Here is a 20182-nt window from a genome sequence, read left to right on the forward strand (position 1 = left end):
ATCTAATTTAAAAAAACTGAAATAAATCTATTTGTCCAAGTCTGCTATGTAGGTTTGTAGCAACGCGTTTATAACTACTATGGTTCGTGTGTAAGCTTTTATGTGACCTTAGTCAAGGGTAGTTTTTTTTTTTTACAAAACAGTCCATCAAAAAAATAAACTGCTTTTCCCTATTTTTTGACACATCCTCGTTGGGATGATCATTGTTTTTATATTTATTTGTATAGTGTTAATTTGATGGATTAGATATAAAATCATGGAACACTTTTATGCTGATGCCCACTCGGCTTTGGAATATTTACTCAAATGTGATGATGTTCCTAAGAAACACCTGCAGAAATATTTGGCTAAGCAGGTTTGTAGTATACCAGATTGGAAACATTTTGGATGCAGGTGGAGGGGGGATTTTATTCAGGAAAAATTTACAGGGCTGTAATAAAATAAACTGATAAAATTTCCCGACTGAAATTACTTTACTTCTAAAATTTGCATGTGTAAATTAATTACTATTTAAAACTGTAAGCTAGTAGTTTTGTAGAGACACTGACCCTACTTATAGTTATATTTTGGGTATTGGAATTTGTGAGGAATTGACATAAAACACAATTACGCACATAATGATAAATAACACATATATAATGTATTATACTAATTAAAAATGTATTATACTAGAAATAGAGTTGTGAAATTACCAAAATGACAATGCGCTAAAAATACTGTGACTGATTAACAATTTTAGTGGGTCACATGCTAATTTTTGTAATTTGAGTTATAATTTGTGGGTAGTTAGATAAAGTGTATATTCTTTGTACTGTATTTTAAGCCGGTATGGATAATAATTTTTGATTTTTGCTCCTTGTTGGATCACCGGGCACCAGGCAATAGCCCTTCACAACTATACTTCACTCAAGTTTAATGTTTATAAATAAAAAAGATTTTCACACTGCCGACAAACTTTTAGCACTTCAAATTCAATCTATTAAAACCTAAGGCGCCTACTATGACATGTTATGACATGTGACTAATACAATTTTAACTTCTATTAAATTAGACTATAAATGCCATTATTTTAGGCTATACTTCAATTTCCTGAAACAAATAAACTGATTTTGTTGTTTTATGAACAACAAATGTTATTAAGAATAATTGTTTTATGATGTAACTTAGTGGCATCATTCAAAAAAATATCCTGGATTCACTTATGCATCTTAGTGGTTCCAAATAGTGTGCCTTAAATAACTCAAAAGTGTGCCTTATAAACTTCAAAGAGTGTTTTTAGGCTGTGGCAAAGAAGTTTGCCGACCACTACAAAATGATGAAATGCTTATTTATTTCTACATCTACATTTTTCAGTACTATTTCTTATAATTATGCAAATTTAGCAATGACATTATTGTACCTGGGCAATCATATAGCCAAAAAATTTCGCACAACTTTAAAAGTTTAAGTGTTGTACATTATATACAATTAAAAAGCATACAAATTCTGTTTAATTTAAGCAAATATTTATTGTTAAATTTTTTTTGTTTGATTGTATAGATATGGTCGTCAGCAGATCGAAGTGAACTTCTCTCAACAATATCTGCTGCCATGTTAAAGCCAAGCACAACATGTTTTAGAAATATTCTAAAATCGTTGGGTCCGATTGCTGCTGACTTGATGTTTCGGTATTAACATTTTACATATTTTTATTCCTTTTTAATTTCTGTCTATTATTTGTGTCTATTTTTAACAAAGCTTTTAACATTTTATAGTATTTATTTAAAACACCCAATAAACCACAAATGTTTTCCTATTTAGGTGCACCAGAAAAATCAAAGGGGAATCACTTTCCTCTATTAAAGTTCATGAAAGGATTTGTGTTATACTTGCATGGGCTTGTACTCAATCGCTGCCTAATATTGATGAGTAAGCAATGTTATTTCAAGTGTTTAATGCTCTCCTGGAAGTAAAATAACTCCGTCATCTTTTAGTGGTTAACGAATTTCCATGTTTATAAACAAAACTTAAATAGAGTTTTTGTGGCATGGGCGTTGAATTTAGCGACTGTTAAAAAGTCGACCTTAGATAGTGATTTATTAAAACAGCGACAACACTATACTTTTCCTATTGTTCACCTAACAATTTTAGCCAAAATCTTTTATTAAATTCAACAACAAAAAACTATCCAGGCACACCTACATCAAACACTGCGTTGCAAGTGCTCACCCTAACCCTAGCGAAGATTGATTTTATCACCTTTTCAGTTTACAGTGTAACGACCAATCAGGATATTTGCCTTAGTGAGCTTATATCACAAAGCGAATACACAAACACGAAACACCAGCAATTAAAACATAAGTATGCAACCTTGTGAACATATTTCATTCTGACTGGCCAGTGAAATCGTTCCTATTGACAGTCGCTCATTGTTTTAAATTTATCGTTAATCGTGATGTCGCTATATTAATGGTCCACGCCTCTACAGTCGCTATCCAGCAGCATCCCAGTTTTTGTATACCTAGAACTTGAGAATCACAATTTGTACTATTATAAGGAAACTATAAAAGATGTTTTTGCCCAATTGTGTTATAAAAAATACATGTTTATGTTAAAAAGAAATATTTCATCATTTTTTGTCTGTTTTAGTTTCTGCATGTACTATTTGAACACCTATGGGCCACCTTTCAAACGAATTGCGTTTGTAAAAAACCTAACTACCAAGTTATCCAAAAAGAAGAAAAGCGAACCGCTCCAACATTTCAGTGATGTTTTGGAGGCAACTTACCTTCTTGTCACGGTAAATCTTTACAAAAATGACTGGTAAATATTGTAGAGTTAAGCTCTACAAGTATATACCACATATATGCTTGATAATGATAATATTTTGTCCGTGCATTGAGTTTAGGTTGGTGATAGACACCATTTGTAGTATTGCTATTTAGGTGTCATTTGTAATATTTGCTATTTTTAAGTTTAATTGGGGGACTTCTTAAGCATTGCCTCACCATTTTGCTGCCTTTCAGACAAATTGAGTAATTGTGCTAGCAAGTATGGACCATAATTTATGTACATGTATTTGGTGTTGACAAAAACATTGTTCAAACAGCGCTTTTAGTTAAAAATGGATAAATCTAAAGAAAACGCTTCTCATTGCAAAATATTGACATCATAATTGGCAAAATACTAATAAAGGCAAACTATGACAAAGGATCAAGTATCTTGCTAAAATTATGACTTGTACTAATTGTCTTTTAATGTAGTTTGGTTTCTTTTTCATATTTTGTTAAAACTAAAATATGCGGTTGGTACCTCAAGGTTAACTAAAATATGCGGTTGGTACCTTAATTTGTAGCGCTACCCAAGATTACTTGACATGAGGTGGCCATGGTCTGATTTGCTGGAGTGCTATGAAAATCAGATTTGTCGAGATGCAAGAGACCAAATTTTTCTTCGCAAGATTCTCTTTAGATGGACAGGGCATATCGATTATTTCAACCAAGAATCAGAAGAAGAAAGACTGCTACAGTAGGTTTTAGACAAAGATAAGGTTTTAAAGTTGTAGGACCAAAAGTAAAATTTTATTGTCAAAGTGCATATAAATATGTTGACTAGCCTTTGACTAAGTCTTTCAATCTATTTAAATTGATGCAATGTTACACATTTTGTAAAGTTTTTGTTGTTTTGTTTTCTAATTTCGACAATAGTTTTGCTATTTATCTGTCATCGTTTCTTTTAAATTATACCTATAATATAATAGCCAAACCTTAACCAGTATAAGTAACTTACTACTAAATATATTACAGGTTATCTTGTCATCCTGTCATGCACTCTGGTGAGTTTAAAGACTATCCCAGACTCGCTGTTTCAACACAAGAAAAGATCTTGACTCACACCAACCATGCTTTTGTCTCAAGTGATTTGACGTCGTATGCTGCACCTGTGTGTGGTATTCTGCTTCAAAGAATGGACGTCACCTTAAAATCTGGTATCTAACCCATATATATATATATGTATATATCATATTTTTTTCCTAGGTTCTTTTTGTACATTCTCTTGTTATTGTAAAGAACAGGGATTCTAAAACACAGCATTTAAAAATAAAAAAATGTTTTTGTGCAAACATTCCCTTCAATCATCATTATAGGCAAATTGTATCCAATATTCACCATTTAACATTATTATAAAACCTTACTTGAAAATTGTTGCACATTTAACACTTGCTATATTAGTGATTGTGACCTAACGTGACCATGTGGCAGATTTAGCCAGTAGTAAAAATGTTGTACGATGCATTCAGCCCCCTGTATTAAGTAGGTTTACCAGCCATGTGCTACCGTAAAACTACATCACTAATAGTGCGGCATATTAATGTCATGTTATTAAATATACCAAGGACACACATGTGCACTTAAGAGCTGGAACATAATATTTGTGAATTTATGATATAATTTTTTTTGGAAACAGATTCAGTCGCTAACCAATTAGTGATGACCAGTTCTTGTAAATCTGTCCTCAAAGACTTAGCCCTCGCAATTGCAGAAAGTCAAGCTGTTTTGTTGCAAGGTATGTCAATTGTTTTTAGTCGAAATCAAACAATTTTCCTTTACTACCAACTAAACAATAATATTAAATACCTCTACTGGTTATGTACTTTTTACTAATTGCGTCGGTCAACAACTGTTGATACATTAAAAAATAATAAACCTAAAACATTCAATAAAAAAATATGTTTTTCACATTTAAGTTATTGTATTTAATCATGAACAAAACATAATAGTTAGTACATCATTATTTATTGCCCAGGTCCTGTTGGTTGTGGAAAAACTGCATTGGTGGATTACCTTGGAACAGCCACAGGTTTGATTTATTTAAGTTGTTTTTTAAGAAATATGTAATAAAATAACTAGTTGCTCTCACACTCTCTTTAACAGGCCGCTTCAATCCTCCTCAACTTTCAAAGATTCAACTCAGCGACGACACGGACAGCAAAACTTTAACTGGTGCCTACACCTGCACAGCTGTACCAGGTAAAATAGGTGTGAAGATTTAGAAACATGAGACTGATGATGATTCAGATTTTTCTAGCGACTGATGATGCCTTATTTTGTGGCGAAATATATTTCTATTGTAATTGTCTGACTTTTATCAAGATAGAGCCGAAAGAATATTTGCTCCGATTTGATGCAATTGCCATCATCTACGTATAAGGGCGAGATATCTTTTTATTTTATACATATAGTTTGCCATTAGAAACATGACACGCAAACTTTTTTTTTTATTAGTATTAAAGCGAATTTGGAAATTTTTGTTCTAAACTTCGGTCATTTATTTGTCAAGGTGAATTTGTTTGGCAACCGGGTCTGCTTGTGGAAGCTTGTGTGAAAGGTTATTGGGTTTTATTAGAGGATATTGATCGCGCTCCAATGGATATTGTAAGTAACTTTGAATCCTAGTATTAATGAATGTGTAATACAGATAAATAATTGTAATCTTTCTGAAGAAAAAAATATATACGTTTCCGAATTAGGCAACTTTTACAAAATAAAATTCATGAATTTTTTTTTATCAAACTTGTATGTTCAATAAAGCATGTAAGTTAAACTATGCCAACATTTTTGTAGAATATAAATTCGTGTATACTTTCTTGGTTATAAAAATGACTTTATTAAAAAATGATGTATATTTTGGAACACTATATACGGTATTTTGGAAACACTATATATATATATAAATAACGGCTTTTTACGTCTATTTGGGCCGTTATTTTCACCATTAAACTTATGATATATATTTATTTTAAAGTATAATATCTGTACAAGTGAACTTCCTTAAGTGGGTATTCTGAAATCTTGTCATGTGAAAGGTGTAATATTTTAAAATATATAAGTCAAACTGCATTGTGGAGTACACTTGCCACATCTGCAAAACACACTTCAATAAAGACGTTAGTGTCTCAAGAGATAGTCATCTTCGACAAAGGCCTGCCCAAATTCGAACCAAAACATTACCATTGTGACGTAGATGCCCTTTTCTCTTTTACTGCAGATCTCGCTTCTCTTGCCTCTCATCGAGTCCCGTCACCTCAACGTGCCCGGCAGATCCGCCCAGTCGACCGCAGTCTCGAGCCAGTTCCGCCTCTTCATGACGCGGCGCCTTGGTGCGTCCGGCGCTGGCGCCAGGAGCGTCGGGGTCGACATGATTTGCAAGCACGCCACAGTACTAAATATTCAGGCCCTTCCCCGGGAAGACGTTGAACAGGTTTAAAATAAACGTTTATTTAAAGTGAAGTTTTTGACAGAACTATGTTAAACGCATAACGGACTAAAATTGCCCAAGATTTAAGTTGCATAATTAAGTTATGACAGAAATAAAAAAGCCCAATCGTTTGTAGTTCATTTCGTTTGCAGTTCATAAGTATTTTTGGCATAATATATACGGATGTACGCAGCCACGTTTATATTATAAAATCAAATAAACTCAACAGGTAAAGACAGCTTATCAATTTAGATCAAATTGCTGTTCATTTTAATATTGTTATTGATAACAAAATACCTTCCTAGTTAAATATCTATACGTTGCACCAGTAGCATATGCAAAGCTTGGGTATACAGCACCTGTTTCTTTATGGTAATCAAGTACTGATACTGCGACCTGGTATCTGATTTGACTCTGAGCCAATATTAATGTCCTACCTATTCTGATGCGAATCTTATGTGATTGCCGTACGTTACACTTTCTGTTATACATGTTGGAAGTTTTAGTTTTACACTGACATGGTTCCAAACCTCAGTTTATTTGTTCAAATTAAAACCGATTTTTAATTGTTATACTTAGGTAATTTGCTTTGTTGCATATATGCTTGAAAAACCTGGCCCAGCGTTCTTAATTGTTCGTGTCGATCATTTGTTATTTTAAATTGTTTTACTTTAATTCTGTAGATTGTACTTGCTGACTTTCCCAACCTGAAAAACGTGACCAGAAGGTTGTTAAAGGTTTACCAAGACCTACAAGAAATGACGACGTCATCAACGCAAAGAAAACCTTCTATGAGGTAAAAACGTTATTACACCAGCTGTGCTTTATACACTGTTTTGCACTATTTTTTTTTTTTTTTTTTTTTTCTTTTGTTTGTAACATGTTCATTTTTAATATTCAATATAGTATATTCTAGCCATTTCCGATATACTAATACTGTCAAAAATACGCTAAAGTTATTATGCTTCCCTGCTAAAGTTTAAAATTAAACCTTTTGAGAAAAAAATAGTGTAAAACCGCTTAAAGAAGTAGGTGTCATTGTAAGTAAAATCAATATTTTCCACAAAGAAACGCTTTTAACGTTGAACCTGTTATTACCATGTTACTAGGGATGTCCGATAATATCATATGTTGGCTTATACGCAATGCCAAGTCGTAATACTGGTTTAGTACTTGGCCGGTATCGTTGACGATCCGTTCCAGCTTTTCCAGCTACTATTTGTGATTTAATAGAGCGACTTTTTCCTTATATAGAAAAAAAATTAACAAATAGGAATAACATAGGTTACCAGCGGGAGTGTAATACAATTTTGGCCTATTTAATAACTTTAGAAAGCTTTTTATCGATTTAATATCATCTACTTTGCTTATTTGAGGAAAGTAATAAAGTTATCGGGTATCAGATCAGTTCGCGATAATTTTTCTCCAAAATATCGGGTATCGCTATCGCAATATCAAACCTTCCCACGAAAAAACAAAACAAGCGCAAGCGTTTTTCTTAACCTTTCAACAGAGATGCTACTTGCGTAACTATATAGTATTCCGCTCTTGTTAAATAAAGTTGTTTTGGATCTTTTTTTACAACCTTTGTGATTTTGCTTTGACCTTTTAACAGAGACCTGCTCAAGTGGTGCCGGCGCGTTTCTCATCACGTGATACTGCACGGCGACAAGGACATCGGGTCGTTGGTCGCACTGGCTGGGATCGACTGTTTCGTGGCATCCGCGGCCAAACCAGGCGCCCGGGTCGCTATGGCCGAGCTGATCTGTTCCGAACTAAGCATCTCGTCCGATAAGGTACAGTTCAAAAATACAACAAGTTTTTGCAATTCTTTAATTAATCTGGTTTCCAATTAAGTAAAGCTAAGTCATGTCTGTCTAATTCGAGCTAATAAACCGTCGAAGGTACAGTTGAAAATACACTTTTTTGGAGTTCCTACCTTTTTGTAATTCTTATCAAGTTTAAGAACATTTAAAGGTCTAACCCAGACCTGGGCTTATTTTTCATAAAACTTTTTTTAGCAAAACAATTTCAAAGGAGTATTTTAATAAATAAAATATACTTGAAAGACAAACTTACTGTCATGAAGTGTTCATACGGTTCTTCTGCAAGAGGTTGCCCGCGGTCCCTGAACCGCTTGCTCTGTAGTCACGTGTTTCTAACCATTTATTGTGTTGTGCGTTAATTGTATCGCAATGTAAATTACGCGACTGCTCGCCTATAAATGCCCTTGCCCTTCTTGTGTTATTCGTTTTCGAATTAAACCAATGGCTTACTTGGACTCTGCAAGGAAAACAAAGGTTAAAAACACAACACTCACGTTTCCCAACTTACACTAGTTTGTCAAAATTATGGCATTTGCAGCTTTTCATTTAAAATCACGCTTTTTAAATTTGTACTTTAAACACTTTTTAGCTTTTAGCCACTAACCTCCCAGAATTTTGATATTTCATGAAGCCCTCTGTCGAACATAATCGCTCATCCCTGGTCTAACAAAATTTAGTCCGGTTAAAAATACGTGATTTCAAAGCAATGAAGGAGAACCCAGATAAAACTAGCCCTCGGTGAGATTCGCTTGCTCATGACTTTAGTCATATTGAAACCGTTATTTTTTCGGCTGAGCTATATAGGCTTAGTGGAAACCAAGGCTGCCTGTTGATTTTAGAGCTTAAATATCATATATCGTTAGTTTTTTTTTATTACTCACGTTCGTTTGTTGCAAGGAATACACTGCTCGGTTGACAGATTTTTGTAAGTCGTGCAACCAGCTTTCGGATTGGCTATTGTGATATTAGGTTTTATAAATCCGGCATTAGCTGAGAAATGTATACTTCGATCAGATATTAGTGATTATGTCCCATGTAACCAGTTCATTCATAGCTCGCTGAACCGCTCTGTAAATACTGTAGTGCTTCCATTTTACTTGGTACAAGAATCAAGTTTGGTAAAGCAGCTAACTGTCTATTTTCTTCCACATTCAACCATCTATTATCTCCAGGCCGATTACTACTGTAACTCGTACAAGCCTCAAGTCGACGTCGAAGCGTCACTGTTCAATGTAGGACGAGCCTCTCTGCCGAGAATGCTGTCAGAAAAGCTGTCGAGCTATTGTGAACGCAAACAACCCTTCGCAGAAACCAGGTATTCGGACTGATGGTAAAAGAGCCCTTAAAGCGCTTAACTCCCTAAATTGCCTCCGTTCCTTTCAAAACTTTTAATACTGTTGAAACCTATAAAGCAACCACCTTTTGACCTTGTCCCCAAAACTTGTGTTTTGTTTTGTTGTTTAACATTTTATTAGGTACGGTTTAAAATTCGGGAAATCAGGCAGGTATTTTTTAGGCGTTTTTAAACTAGCTCAAGTTGTAACCTATCGAGTAGTGGGCTACAACGTGTTGTTTGTAAAATTGCTTTCTAGCTGTTTATTGTTAGCTTGAATAATTTACCCTGTTACTTGTGATGTCACCTAATCGCGACAGACATCACTAATAAAAGCTATTTTGTAGAAAAATCGCTTCGGACGTTGTGTTAAAATTTTTGAAGTCGGCGCCTTGACAAAAATAAATATGTCAAGACCTTAACTGTTGTAAAACGTTTTAAGACAATCAACCCCCATACAGAAATAGCTATCATTCTGAACGTTTCATGTTACTTTTTATTATATTTCAATATCTGATGTTGACTTCTGTATGGGCTTTTATTTTCTTACTACGTCTTGCTACAACCTCCAACCATTATGCTCCAAAGTTTATTAACTTTTGAGTTCGTGGTAAATCACTTACACAATTATGTTTGTGTCAGGCATTCGTGTGTTTTGCTTGAGCGTGTGGCGTGCTGCGTGGAGTCCAACGAACCGATTCTGCTTGTCGGAGAAACCGGAGTCGGCAAAACATCGGCATTGCAGTACTTGGCGCAAGAAACAGGTCGAACAAATGTTTTGCATTTGATTTTTTCTTTTAGGACTTTATGTTACCACAAAGAAGCGTATAATTAAAGTCGCAAATACTTGTCGTGATTACTGTAAAATACAAACTATCAATACTCTTAATATCACGGGGCAATCTGACTGGTATTAGTATTGGCCAACAACAGAGTTAAAGCAAACTGAAGGAAAAACGTATCATTTTCTGTATTGTGCTGCTTTACCTAAAATGTTAATTATAAATGCTTGTTAATTATGAATTCTGCTGTTTTACCTGCTGGGATCATAACGAATGAAATAAAACCGAGTACTTGGCTTAAAACTCAGTTATGTTGTTGGTGTCCTCTTTGATTGGATTGCTGTAGAATATACCAACCTTATTTTAGCTTCGTAAATTGGTTAAAAATAGAGTCCATCGACAGAATCAACTAATTAGCCGAGTCGTACTCGGGTTGGACCCAGCAGCCCTGCCTATAGTAAATTTCTCGATTTGGCCAACTAATAACACCTATAAACGCAAAATGGAAAGTTCTATACAATTGTGCATATTATTAACTTAGATAAGTGGTCGGCAAACTGTTTTGTTGCGGCCCAACGTACTCTTTTTAGAGCTATTAAAGGCCCACTACGTAAAGCCACTACGAAAACATTGGTGGATTCAGGATATTTGGTTTTAGGGTGAAATATTTCACTGCGGCTTGATGCCCAAACATTGCCATTTCATAATGTAAAAGAAGTTAAAGTTGGCAAAATATAGTTTGACAGGCTCTCAGGCCACATTTGGCACATGGGCCTTTCTAAGCTGAGCCAATTTAAAAATTATATGCCACACATACTTTTAAAATAAAGTACAACGAATGTACGAAATGTACCCGCAGCCAACAACTACATGATAACACCAAACTATTAAAAGGTAACTCGCGGCCCACTAAAAATGGCTCTGTGCCCCACAGTTTGTCGACCACTGACTTAGATAATGCACTTCGAAAGTCGCACTGGCCTACGTTATCGTCTTCGTATTCTTAAAACAACGGATTGCCAAGTTAGTGTTATTGGCGACATCGTCTGGCCGACAAGGATTCCCAATACTAGCCTGGGCATACGCTCCTATGTAAATGTTCTACGTGGCTTTCTGGTAGGTCGCAAGCTCCACGTGGTCAACATGTCGCAGCAGTCGAGCTCTTCCGACCTGCTTGGAGGCTACAAGCCAGCCCAGATGCGACACTTTGTTCTTCCCGTCAAGGAAGCCTTCTGCGACCTCTTTATGTGCACCTTTTCACGGCAACAGAACCGCAAGTTCCTCTCCCACGTGCAAAACTGCCTTGGTCACAAAAGGTAATAAAACGCGCCGCTGTTCTTATTGGTGCGATGATATAATAAAATAGAGTGAACTTCTCCATTTCGATTTATTTATGTTGATGTTGCTTATCCAAAACGAAATGTAAACTGAAAAAAAAGCACCTAAAATTGAATATATAAATACCTACAGCTAGAATTTAAACTATACGAAACCTTGACGTTGAACTATTACTAAATTGATCGAAGGTCTTTTCCAAAATTCCCTGGCCTTTAAAAAAAATTATGTCGTATTTTTGTATTTGAAATGTTTTTTTTACAGGCCCTATAATTTTGTTAATGGTGTAGTCCAGGGGTGTCCAACTCAAACAAGCCGACGTGCCAATTTTTATCTTATAACTTCTTCCCGTGCCAAAGTTGCAATTATTTTGTTTCTAATATTAAATGCGCTTTTGTTCAAATAATGAAAACAGTATAGTGTTATAATATCAGAAGTAATGGTTTGTTGTCGTAATTGCTGGGATTGTTTTGTATTGTGAATAAACAATGATAATTTTCTGTATAACAAACTTAGCTTTTTTGACAATTGGTTGTGTTTTTTGGGGCCTTGCGTGCCATTTTTTCTTGGGACACGCGTACCTCATGTTGGACACCCCTGGTGTAGTCAATCAAAATTTGGTTGACTAATAATAATGATTTGTTGCGGCAGATATAACGATTTGTGGCAACTTATGTATCATTCAACTCAAGCGGCCGTTAAAAAACTAAAGGTAAGCTTTTTGGTATTAAAATTTCGAACCTATATTAAACAAAATATCTTTTGTATTTAGCACAACGAAGGTTAACTATATATCTGTTTAAATTGTTACGGCACTTTTTGTGATTTTTTATACTTTTGGTTTTTGCTAAAAATTTATGCTTATATCAACGTTGTAAGAAACCTAATGGAATCAATCTGTTTATTTAACAACTTTTTATTTTTACAGGCTAGTGTGGAGTTGGACGAAAATCTTTTAAAATTGTGGAAAGAATTTTCGGACCAGCTGCGTGATCTTAAATTGAAGTTAAAATCGGATTCTCCAATTGCTTTTAATTTCGTAGAAGGTACTCACAAGTTGTTTTGTTTGGTACTGAAACATTTAGAAGGTTTGGATTATTTGGTGTTCAGAGAAAAGATAACTGTGTAACCTTTTAAACAGTTCTAAAATTGGATTCACTTAATCAAGAGCATAACGTTCCCAAATAGTTTGATAATTAATTTTTTGCTATTGATAGCACAACAAAATTATTTTGTATTTTTTTTGTAAAACTCATCCCTTCATAAATAAATACCCCCCTTTTGTAAAATCAGCCATGATATAGTATCGCCAGATGATCTGAACGGCTAATGTGCAACAAGTAAAAAAACAAAAAAACAGTTACATTTTGGTAAAAAAACATTGCTGCGACATAGGTGTTACAGAAAATAACTCGCGTAATTTACGTTGCGGGCAAACAGAGTAATATAATTTTTGAAGTGCGCATTATGGAGTAAAACTGCGTGATTGTCCGGTATACATTTACTGGCCCGCAAAAACGCAGCCTACTAACACCTATTGTGATTCCAGGTCAGCTCTCGGAGTGTATCAAGCGAGGAGACTGGATCCTCTTGGACGAGATCAACCTCGCATCCCCGGACACCCTGGAGTGTCTCAGCAGTGTTCTGGAGTCGGAGTCGGGATCTATCATGCTCATGGAGCGCGGGGACGCCAAGCCTGTACACAGGAGCAAGGACTTCCGGTAAAACATCGCGGCAAGGCGATTGAGGTTTAGGCCTAGTTCTGCAAAAAATAAAAATATATATTGCATGTTTTCCGATAACTCGACATTGGTAAAAGCTATATTGCGACTTTCTATGCTTATTTTGTAGTCTCTTCGCCGCCATGAATCCTGCCACTGACGTAGGAAAGCGAAACCTGCCTGACGGAGTGAGAAACCGCTTCACAGAAATATTTGTGGACGAGCCAACCCAATATAACGACCTCTCCATCATAGTCGGCTACTACATTCAGCAGAGAAGTGTATGTTTTTCTTGGTTGTGATACTAACTGATGTCTGACCTTGGCATAAATTAAACTAGCGTACTAATATGTCTGATTTATGCTAATATTTAAACATTATCTTGTCACCTAGGATTATTGCCACCACTGGCATATTATTTAAGCTATGTAAGGTTTTGTATTTTATAAATGCTTGTAAATGTGATGAACTATCACTCACGATTGTGAAATCTTAACCTAAATTTAAACACGTTTTTTATCGTAAATGTAACATAAGACGATACAACGCGGTGCTGGAAAGAAAACAATTTCTTTCAGCAAATTGGTCTTCACCCTTGTTTTTTTTTATTCTATATTGCTTTCAGTGTAAACATTTGTTATGAATGGTTAAGTCTCTTAATCGCGCCATGTATAAGTAAAAAGTTTAAATTTCTATTTCCAACATAGATTGGCGGAAGTTCTGTGATCGACGGAATCGTTCGCTTTTACCAGGAAGTTCGAAAACTGGCCGAGGACAAACTCGTCGACGGTTGCGGCCACAAACCACACTACTCCTTGCGGACCTTGTGCAGGTTCGAGTCTGTAACCTTAACTGTCGTTTAAGTCGATATTTCGCAATTTTACCACTATAAAGTGACACTGTTAACTTTTTACTAACTTTATAAACGTTTTTATCGATTGTTGTTTAAAATATTGCTCAACCTTAAAAAAAGCTTGTTTTATTGTAAAACATCAATGTATTGGATTTTTACTCCTATTTTTATATGTTTTTATTAAAAAAAATTAATATAGCGGTTTGAAAAAAACGTATTCTCAAAATGCAGTCTGACCGGGTAGTGAAAAGCATGTCTTGACCATAGGAGTTCGTCTGACGACAAAAAAAACAAAAAACTGATAATAATACGAGACCCAATTTATTTGTACTCCCTGTAAACCTCCCCTGTTTTTTTTTGCCGTTTTCCGATAATCTTCCTTTGGCTTACAGGGCGTTGCGTTACGTGGCCGAAAGTACGACGATGTCGCTCGGTAAAGCGCTCTACGAGGGATTCTGCCTCTCCTTTCTCACCGCACTCGACCGTTCCTCTCATCCGCTCGTGATCGAACTCATTGTGAAGCACATCGTCGGAAGGGGGAAGCTAAAGTAAGCATAAAGTCCGTATAAACGGCATAAATACTATATAAGTGCCTAATGTGTACAGTATAGTTGCTCAATCGCTCGAGATGTATTAATAGCTATCTACAGGTCAGCAAACTTGATATTTTTATTGCTATTTCAGGTGTTGTTTTGCTTAAAGTGAACGCAAAGTTGTGCAAATTACATATTTGCGTTTGTAAAATTAAGAAAATTGTTTCCGGGAGTTATTTTTCCCAGTTGAAGTACAATCCTGAGTCAAAAAGCTTAAAAGCCTCCTTTTTTCGTTTTAAATAAGGCACGTATAGAAAGCACTTACTAAAAATAGAACTCCAGTATCAGAATAGGGACACATTTCGTTGCGATACCGATCCTCGATATTTTGGACAAATATATTTTCGCAGACCGATCCGATACCAAATGACGTCATAACCAATCTCAAATAAGCAAACTGGGGAAATTAAAAAAATTATTAGGCCAAAGTTAAAGCATTTTGATCAATGTCCCAAAAGGCTCGCAGAACCCTTGTTTAAAACCTGATTTTTCATTTTTGCAGCGAGTTTTCACATAATATATTTTTTTTATTCAGATCCATCGCAAAACAGGTTCCCTCGGCACCGGAGTACCCCAGTGTGGTGGTTGGGGGCCACCACGTCCGCCGGGGTCAAAGGGCCCCCTCGAAAGACCCCGACTACATCATCACGGAATCAGTGAAGGAAAATTTGCAGGACTTGGCTAGGTTTGTTTTTAAACCTATTTCCTAGTTAAACGTGCTATTTCCACCATTCTATTTTTCCGAGTTTTAATATATCTACTTTTCTACACCACAAATTTTCTCTACAATATTTGCACATGTGCTAACCTGGCCGCTCGTACATTAAACTTGCCGTCGAACTTTTATGCTGATTTTGCAACGCGGGTTTAATAACTACGTCTTGCCTACTTAATTTCAACACTGAATACTTTCCCATTTGTGATAGCCATTAATGAAAAGTAGGTGGTTTCCCGATTGCAATCCGATACCTTCCCGCCTAAGATCTTTGGATGCTTGCGCAAAACTACGCCAGTGACGTCGTTTAGCGTAAAATACGCCGTTTCAAAACAAAAAAAATGCTTTTTTCGGCGTACGATTACGGCCAAAAAAACTATGGCGGGAATTTTTGGCGGCCACGAATTAATTTTAGTGCTCCCCCCCTAAAGATCTTTGGCTTGGCATGCCTGTCAAAATCACGTGAGTGAAGTCATTGGCGTTTAATATCGCTGGCCTAGTAAATTTACTTTGCAAAATAGCCCTGTTTGGCGTCTATGGCGTCCTATTTTGGCGTAGGATTACGTCCAAAAGATTTTAGCGTGAATCTATGGGAGTCGCGAATTATGGAATGCAGTCGGGTGTAGTTTATGAAATTAAAAGCAGCTTGTGAACATTTTGACTCAAGTGAAACAGTTCCTGAACCTATCCACTGAAGCTAAGCTTTGTTTTCTTGGCGACTTACTCCTGTTTGGATCCTTATAATATAAGCAAATTTATAAGTAAACAAATAGGAAATCTAAAAATAAAATACCCTTCTGTTTCACATAAATAATATATCACATTTTCCGGAACATACTTTGACTAAATGCTAGGCAGGATATGGTATATCTCAGGCAGTATAATGTATGACGTAATGCTGGCGTTTTGGTTGGGGTGGGTCAAGCATTTATATTTATTCTCCTAGCATCCATCTAGGACAATAGATGATTAAAAAATACATAACATTGTTTAAAATAAATTTTATCATTACATCATACCTTATCCTGCCTTGGACTCAACGTTTGTCAAAGAAATGTTTTCCACATTTTCCAGGCCTGTGTCGTACGGGAAATACCCGATCCTGATCCAGGGCGAGACCTCGACGGGCAAAACGAGCTTGGTGCGATATCTGGCTGCTCTCACCGGTAATAAAGTGGTCCGGATCAACAACCACGAACACACAGATCTGCAGGAGTACGTCGGGAGCTACAGCAGTGACGTTGACGGTGGGCAATTTTAGGGAATATATTATATTAACGAAGGGAAGTGTTTCTCTCAGCTTGGATTGTCACTATCTTTTCTTGAATTTTATATGAAAAGGACCGCTTTAAAAATTGTTTGGTGTAAAAAACTTTTTTTATGTCTATAAAGTTTTGTTTATTTTTTATATAATTAAAAAAAATTATTGCGAGCATTAAAACAAACTTTCAACGTTAGTCAGGAGTTCCAAGAAGTAAAAGCTATGAAAATGTTTTTAAGGTCGACTCGCCTTCCACGACGGCCCCCTAGTGACGGCGATGCGTGAAGGTCATTGGGTCATCCTGGACGAGCTCAACCTCGCTCCCACCGACATCCTGGAGGCGCTTAATCGTGTCCTGGATGACAATCGCGAGATCTTCATCACCGACACCCAAGAAGTGGTCAGGGCTCATCCTGGGTAAGTCAAAGTTTTAAAGTTCAGCACCGTGTTGAACAAGTCTTATAGTAAGGGTTGCCACTGACATGTACCCCCAAAAAAGGACAGTCAAAAAGTTAAAATTTTATAATAAACTAAACAAACGTTTTTAGACAAATCTTTGCATTTATATAAGCAATGACACTTTACCAAAAACTCCACTTTGCCTCAAAAGCAATTTTAGTCGCTCACTTAAAAAGTAATTTGAATTAATATTATTTGGTCAGAACAACTTGTGGGTTATTTTTAGACAAATATTTACCAGTCACATTATTATGAGAATTACTTTGATTTAAACTATATTGATTGTAAATATTTAAATGCAATTCCAGTTCAAATTTTAGTTTATTTTTAGGTCTTCAATAATGTAGCACTCTACTTCTAATTTGATTTGAAAAAAACGAAGATGATCTAATTCTTAAATAATTTAAATAATTTAAATAAAGCTAAAATAAATCTAGTTGTTTATGTCTGAAAATCTTTGTCTGTCGATCCACTGTCTTTTATATTAACAATCAATCCAACGCATAAAAATCCCGAGTTAAAATATATTCGCGGAATTCTGGGTAAAACGTATGCGGCCGATATGGGCGTTTGTTTAAAGGATTTGCCCATTAGGTTTTTGTTGTTGATTCATTTTGACAAAGGTCAAACAGCATATGGGGTGGTTTGTCTGGAAAGCAACACTGTAGTCGTGAACCGGATATTTATGGCTTATAAAGGTACAAAACATGTTAATATACGGCAAAACACGTATGCAGTAAAAATCAGAAGCATCGCGCATTTTAAAGGCCTTGCTAACTTACTCTTTTTATGTGTTATAAAGATACAAAATCATGTTCAGGTAGGGCAAAATACGTGTGCAAGAATAATCAGAAACTTGGCGCATTTTTTGAGCTGTGCTAACTTACTCTTTTTATGAATTTTAAAGGTAAATAAACATGTTCATACAAGGCAAAATACGTGTACAGTAAAAATCAGAAACATTGCAGATTTAAAAGGCCTTGCTAACTTACTCTTTTTATGGGTTTTAAAGGTACAAAATCATGTCCATGTAAGGCCAAATACGTGTGCAGTAAAAATGAGAAACATGGCGCATTTTAAAAACCGTTGCACTACTCTTTAAAGCTAAAAGGCTGTGGACTGTCAACCCCCCACAACTGCTGTAATATAACGCAGTTTTATTATGACAGATTTCAGTTGTTCGCCACTCAAAACCCACCGGGTCTGTACGGTGGGCGTAAGGTGCTTTCCCGCGCGTTTCGCAACCGGTTTGTTGAGCTGCACTTCGACGAGATTCCGCCCGACGAGCTCAAAGTGATCCTCAACAAACGCTGTCAACTGTCGCCCAAGCACAGCAACAAGCTGGTCAAGATCATGCTCGACTTGCAGGTTAAAATTGCCGCTTGCATCAGTCAACAGTTGGTCATGCTTGTTTTGATTATACTGGGTTATAATTGTGCACGCCACAACGCTAATAGACAAATCATCTTCTTTAAACGATACCGTAGTTCAACGATTCACTACTTTAAGGAGATAATTTACGAAAAAAAGTAGAAGTGATACTCAATATATATTTGATTGGCACCTTATCTAAAGCGGATTTTTTTAAATACTATGATATTGATATAAATCGTAAAATAATACCTAAAGACGAAACAGAATGACATTTGAGTAGCTTATATAAAACCAAAATTCGTAGGGAAACGATTTGTGACAATTGGGTGGGGTTGGACTTTGGGTTAGGGTAAGTGATGAAGTGTGGGGTTTGGCCGGTATAAATCTTGTTTTGGTCTTATTCAGAACTATGTTGTATTCCGACGTTGATGTTATTCTTAAGTTTGGCTTGTTGCTGGCGTCGATTTCATTATTTTATCGATTTTGATTGTTAACTGTAAAATTCTGAATATCATTTGGCATAACCATTAACCATTCTTAGGTTTTACTGTTTTTCTTTCTTCCAGTCCCGACGTCGTTCCACTGGTTTGTTCGCCGGGAAACACGGCTACATCACTTTGAGAGATCTTTTCAAGTGGGCCGAGAGACATCGAATGCATGAGGTAAGGCTTGTACTTTTCAATGTAATGTATTAATCGATATACTAGCTTCGTGTCAGTGCTTTGCGTATGACGGTTTTTAGACAAGTTGAGTGAATAACGTTTCTCGCGTAGTTTTGCCTTGTAAAACGTGGAGATGTGGGAATTGGGTACTGCAGCACTTAATGAAATTGGCAAACGATACATTAAAAGCTTGAAACACGAACCATGCATTTCCTGTTAACAAACCCTCTTTGCTATTGAAAGTCTTTTTTATCGTTTTTAAAATTGCTGAAGTAATGATAAAGTGTTAATATTTGTTTTTGTGGCGTTATTCAAGAAACACAACTTGTCAACAAATCAATTGCGTTTAGCCGTTAAACAAAACCTAAACTAAATGCAATGAATAAGGTGAAATCTATTGTCGAAATTTAACCAGTCATGACCACATTACTGTTTTACCTGTCCTACCTGGGTTTTCATGCAAAGTATTTCCGGTTAATTTTCAGCCCGACAGCGGTGATTATTTTGACTGGGAGCAACACTTGGCCGACGATGGGTTTCTCTTGCTTGCCGGGCGAGTTCGCAAAAAAGAAGAAGAAAAGGTAATACTTTGTTCGTTGTGCTGATTTTTAGTCTTTAAAAGTATCCCGTATATAACCATTTCTGTTTTCTAATGCCTTATTCATAATTCGGCTATATAAAGCGAAATGTTTCTTTATCCGGGATCTTTAAGGTTTTGGTATTTTTAAGTTATTACCGAGTTCTTACTGGTATTCAGACATATTTGTCACTATATCGCAATTTACGAGGGACTTGCAACCATCTATCTTTAAACATTTAACTTTCATGCAATTTTGCCTGATTTTGTAGAAATTAAAAAGCGCCAGATTTTTCCAACGTGCAGTTAATGTATCGTATCACATCTCTTTGGAAGGACTACTTGTTCTTGGTAGGCTAGCACTGCCATGTATTTGTGGCAATATTTCGCCTTATGTTTATTGTGGTTGGATCACCAGCAGATGAAATCAAATAAGTATAGCTTTCTAGTTTAG

General features: G+C 35.9%; 1 protein-coding gene across 1 annotated transcript in view; it reads left to right on the forward strand.

Annotated features, from left to right (window-relative positions):
* Positions 1-227: 227 nt before the first annotated feature.
* The window catches only part of LOC146137814 (midasin-like), a 93391-nt gene continuing 73436 nt past the window's right edge, over positions 228-20182 (forward strand). Inside the window, exons 1-28 of the mRNA XM_083394445.1 lie at positions 228-355; positions 1540-1667; positions 1801-1908; positions 2629-2779; positions 3335-3507; positions 3786-3967; positions 4447-4545; positions 4786-4839; positions 4914-5009; positions 5320-5414; positions 6028-6240; positions 6921-7033; positions 7853-8033; positions 9236-9378; positions 10039-10160; positions 11299-11494; positions 12165-12225; positions 12442-12559; positions 13063-13234; positions 13365-13515; positions 13942-14066; positions 14480-14635; positions 15216-15365; positions 16470-16642; positions 16896-17073; positions 18285-18483; positions 19056-19151; positions 19637-19732. Of these exons, the coding sequence (XP_083250571.1) occupies positions 257-355; positions 1540-1667; positions 1801-1908; positions 2629-2779; positions 3335-3507; positions 3786-3967; positions 4447-4545; positions 4786-4839; positions 4914-5009; positions 5320-5414; positions 6028-6240; positions 6921-7033; positions 7853-8033; positions 9236-9378; positions 10039-10160; positions 11299-11494; positions 12165-12225; positions 12442-12559; positions 13063-13234; positions 13365-13515; positions 13942-14066; positions 14480-14635; positions 15216-15365; positions 16470-16642; positions 16896-17073; positions 18285-18483; positions 19056-19151; positions 19637-19732 (3828 nt within the window). The 5' untranslated portion in view covers positions 228-256. The remainder of the gene's footprint in view (positions 356-1539; positions 1668-1800; positions 1909-2628; positions 2780-3334; positions 3508-3785; positions 3968-4446; positions 4546-4785; positions 4840-4913; positions 5010-5319; positions 5415-6027; positions 6241-6920; positions 7034-7852; positions 8034-9235; positions 9379-10038; positions 10161-11298; positions 11495-12164; positions 12226-12441; positions 12560-13062; positions 13235-13364; positions 13516-13941; positions 14067-14479; positions 14636-15215; positions 15366-16469; positions 16643-16895; positions 17074-18284; positions 18484-19055; positions 19152-19636; positions 19733-20182) is intronic.

This window comes from Ascidiella aspersa, chromosome 7 (assembly GCF_963924565.1).
Source record: "Ascidiella aspersa chromosome 7, kaAscAspe10.2, whole genome shotgun sequence".
Taxonomy (NCBI): Eukaryota; Metazoa; Chordata; class Ascidiacea; order Phlebobranchia; family Ascidiidae; genus Ascidiella; species Ascidiella aspersa.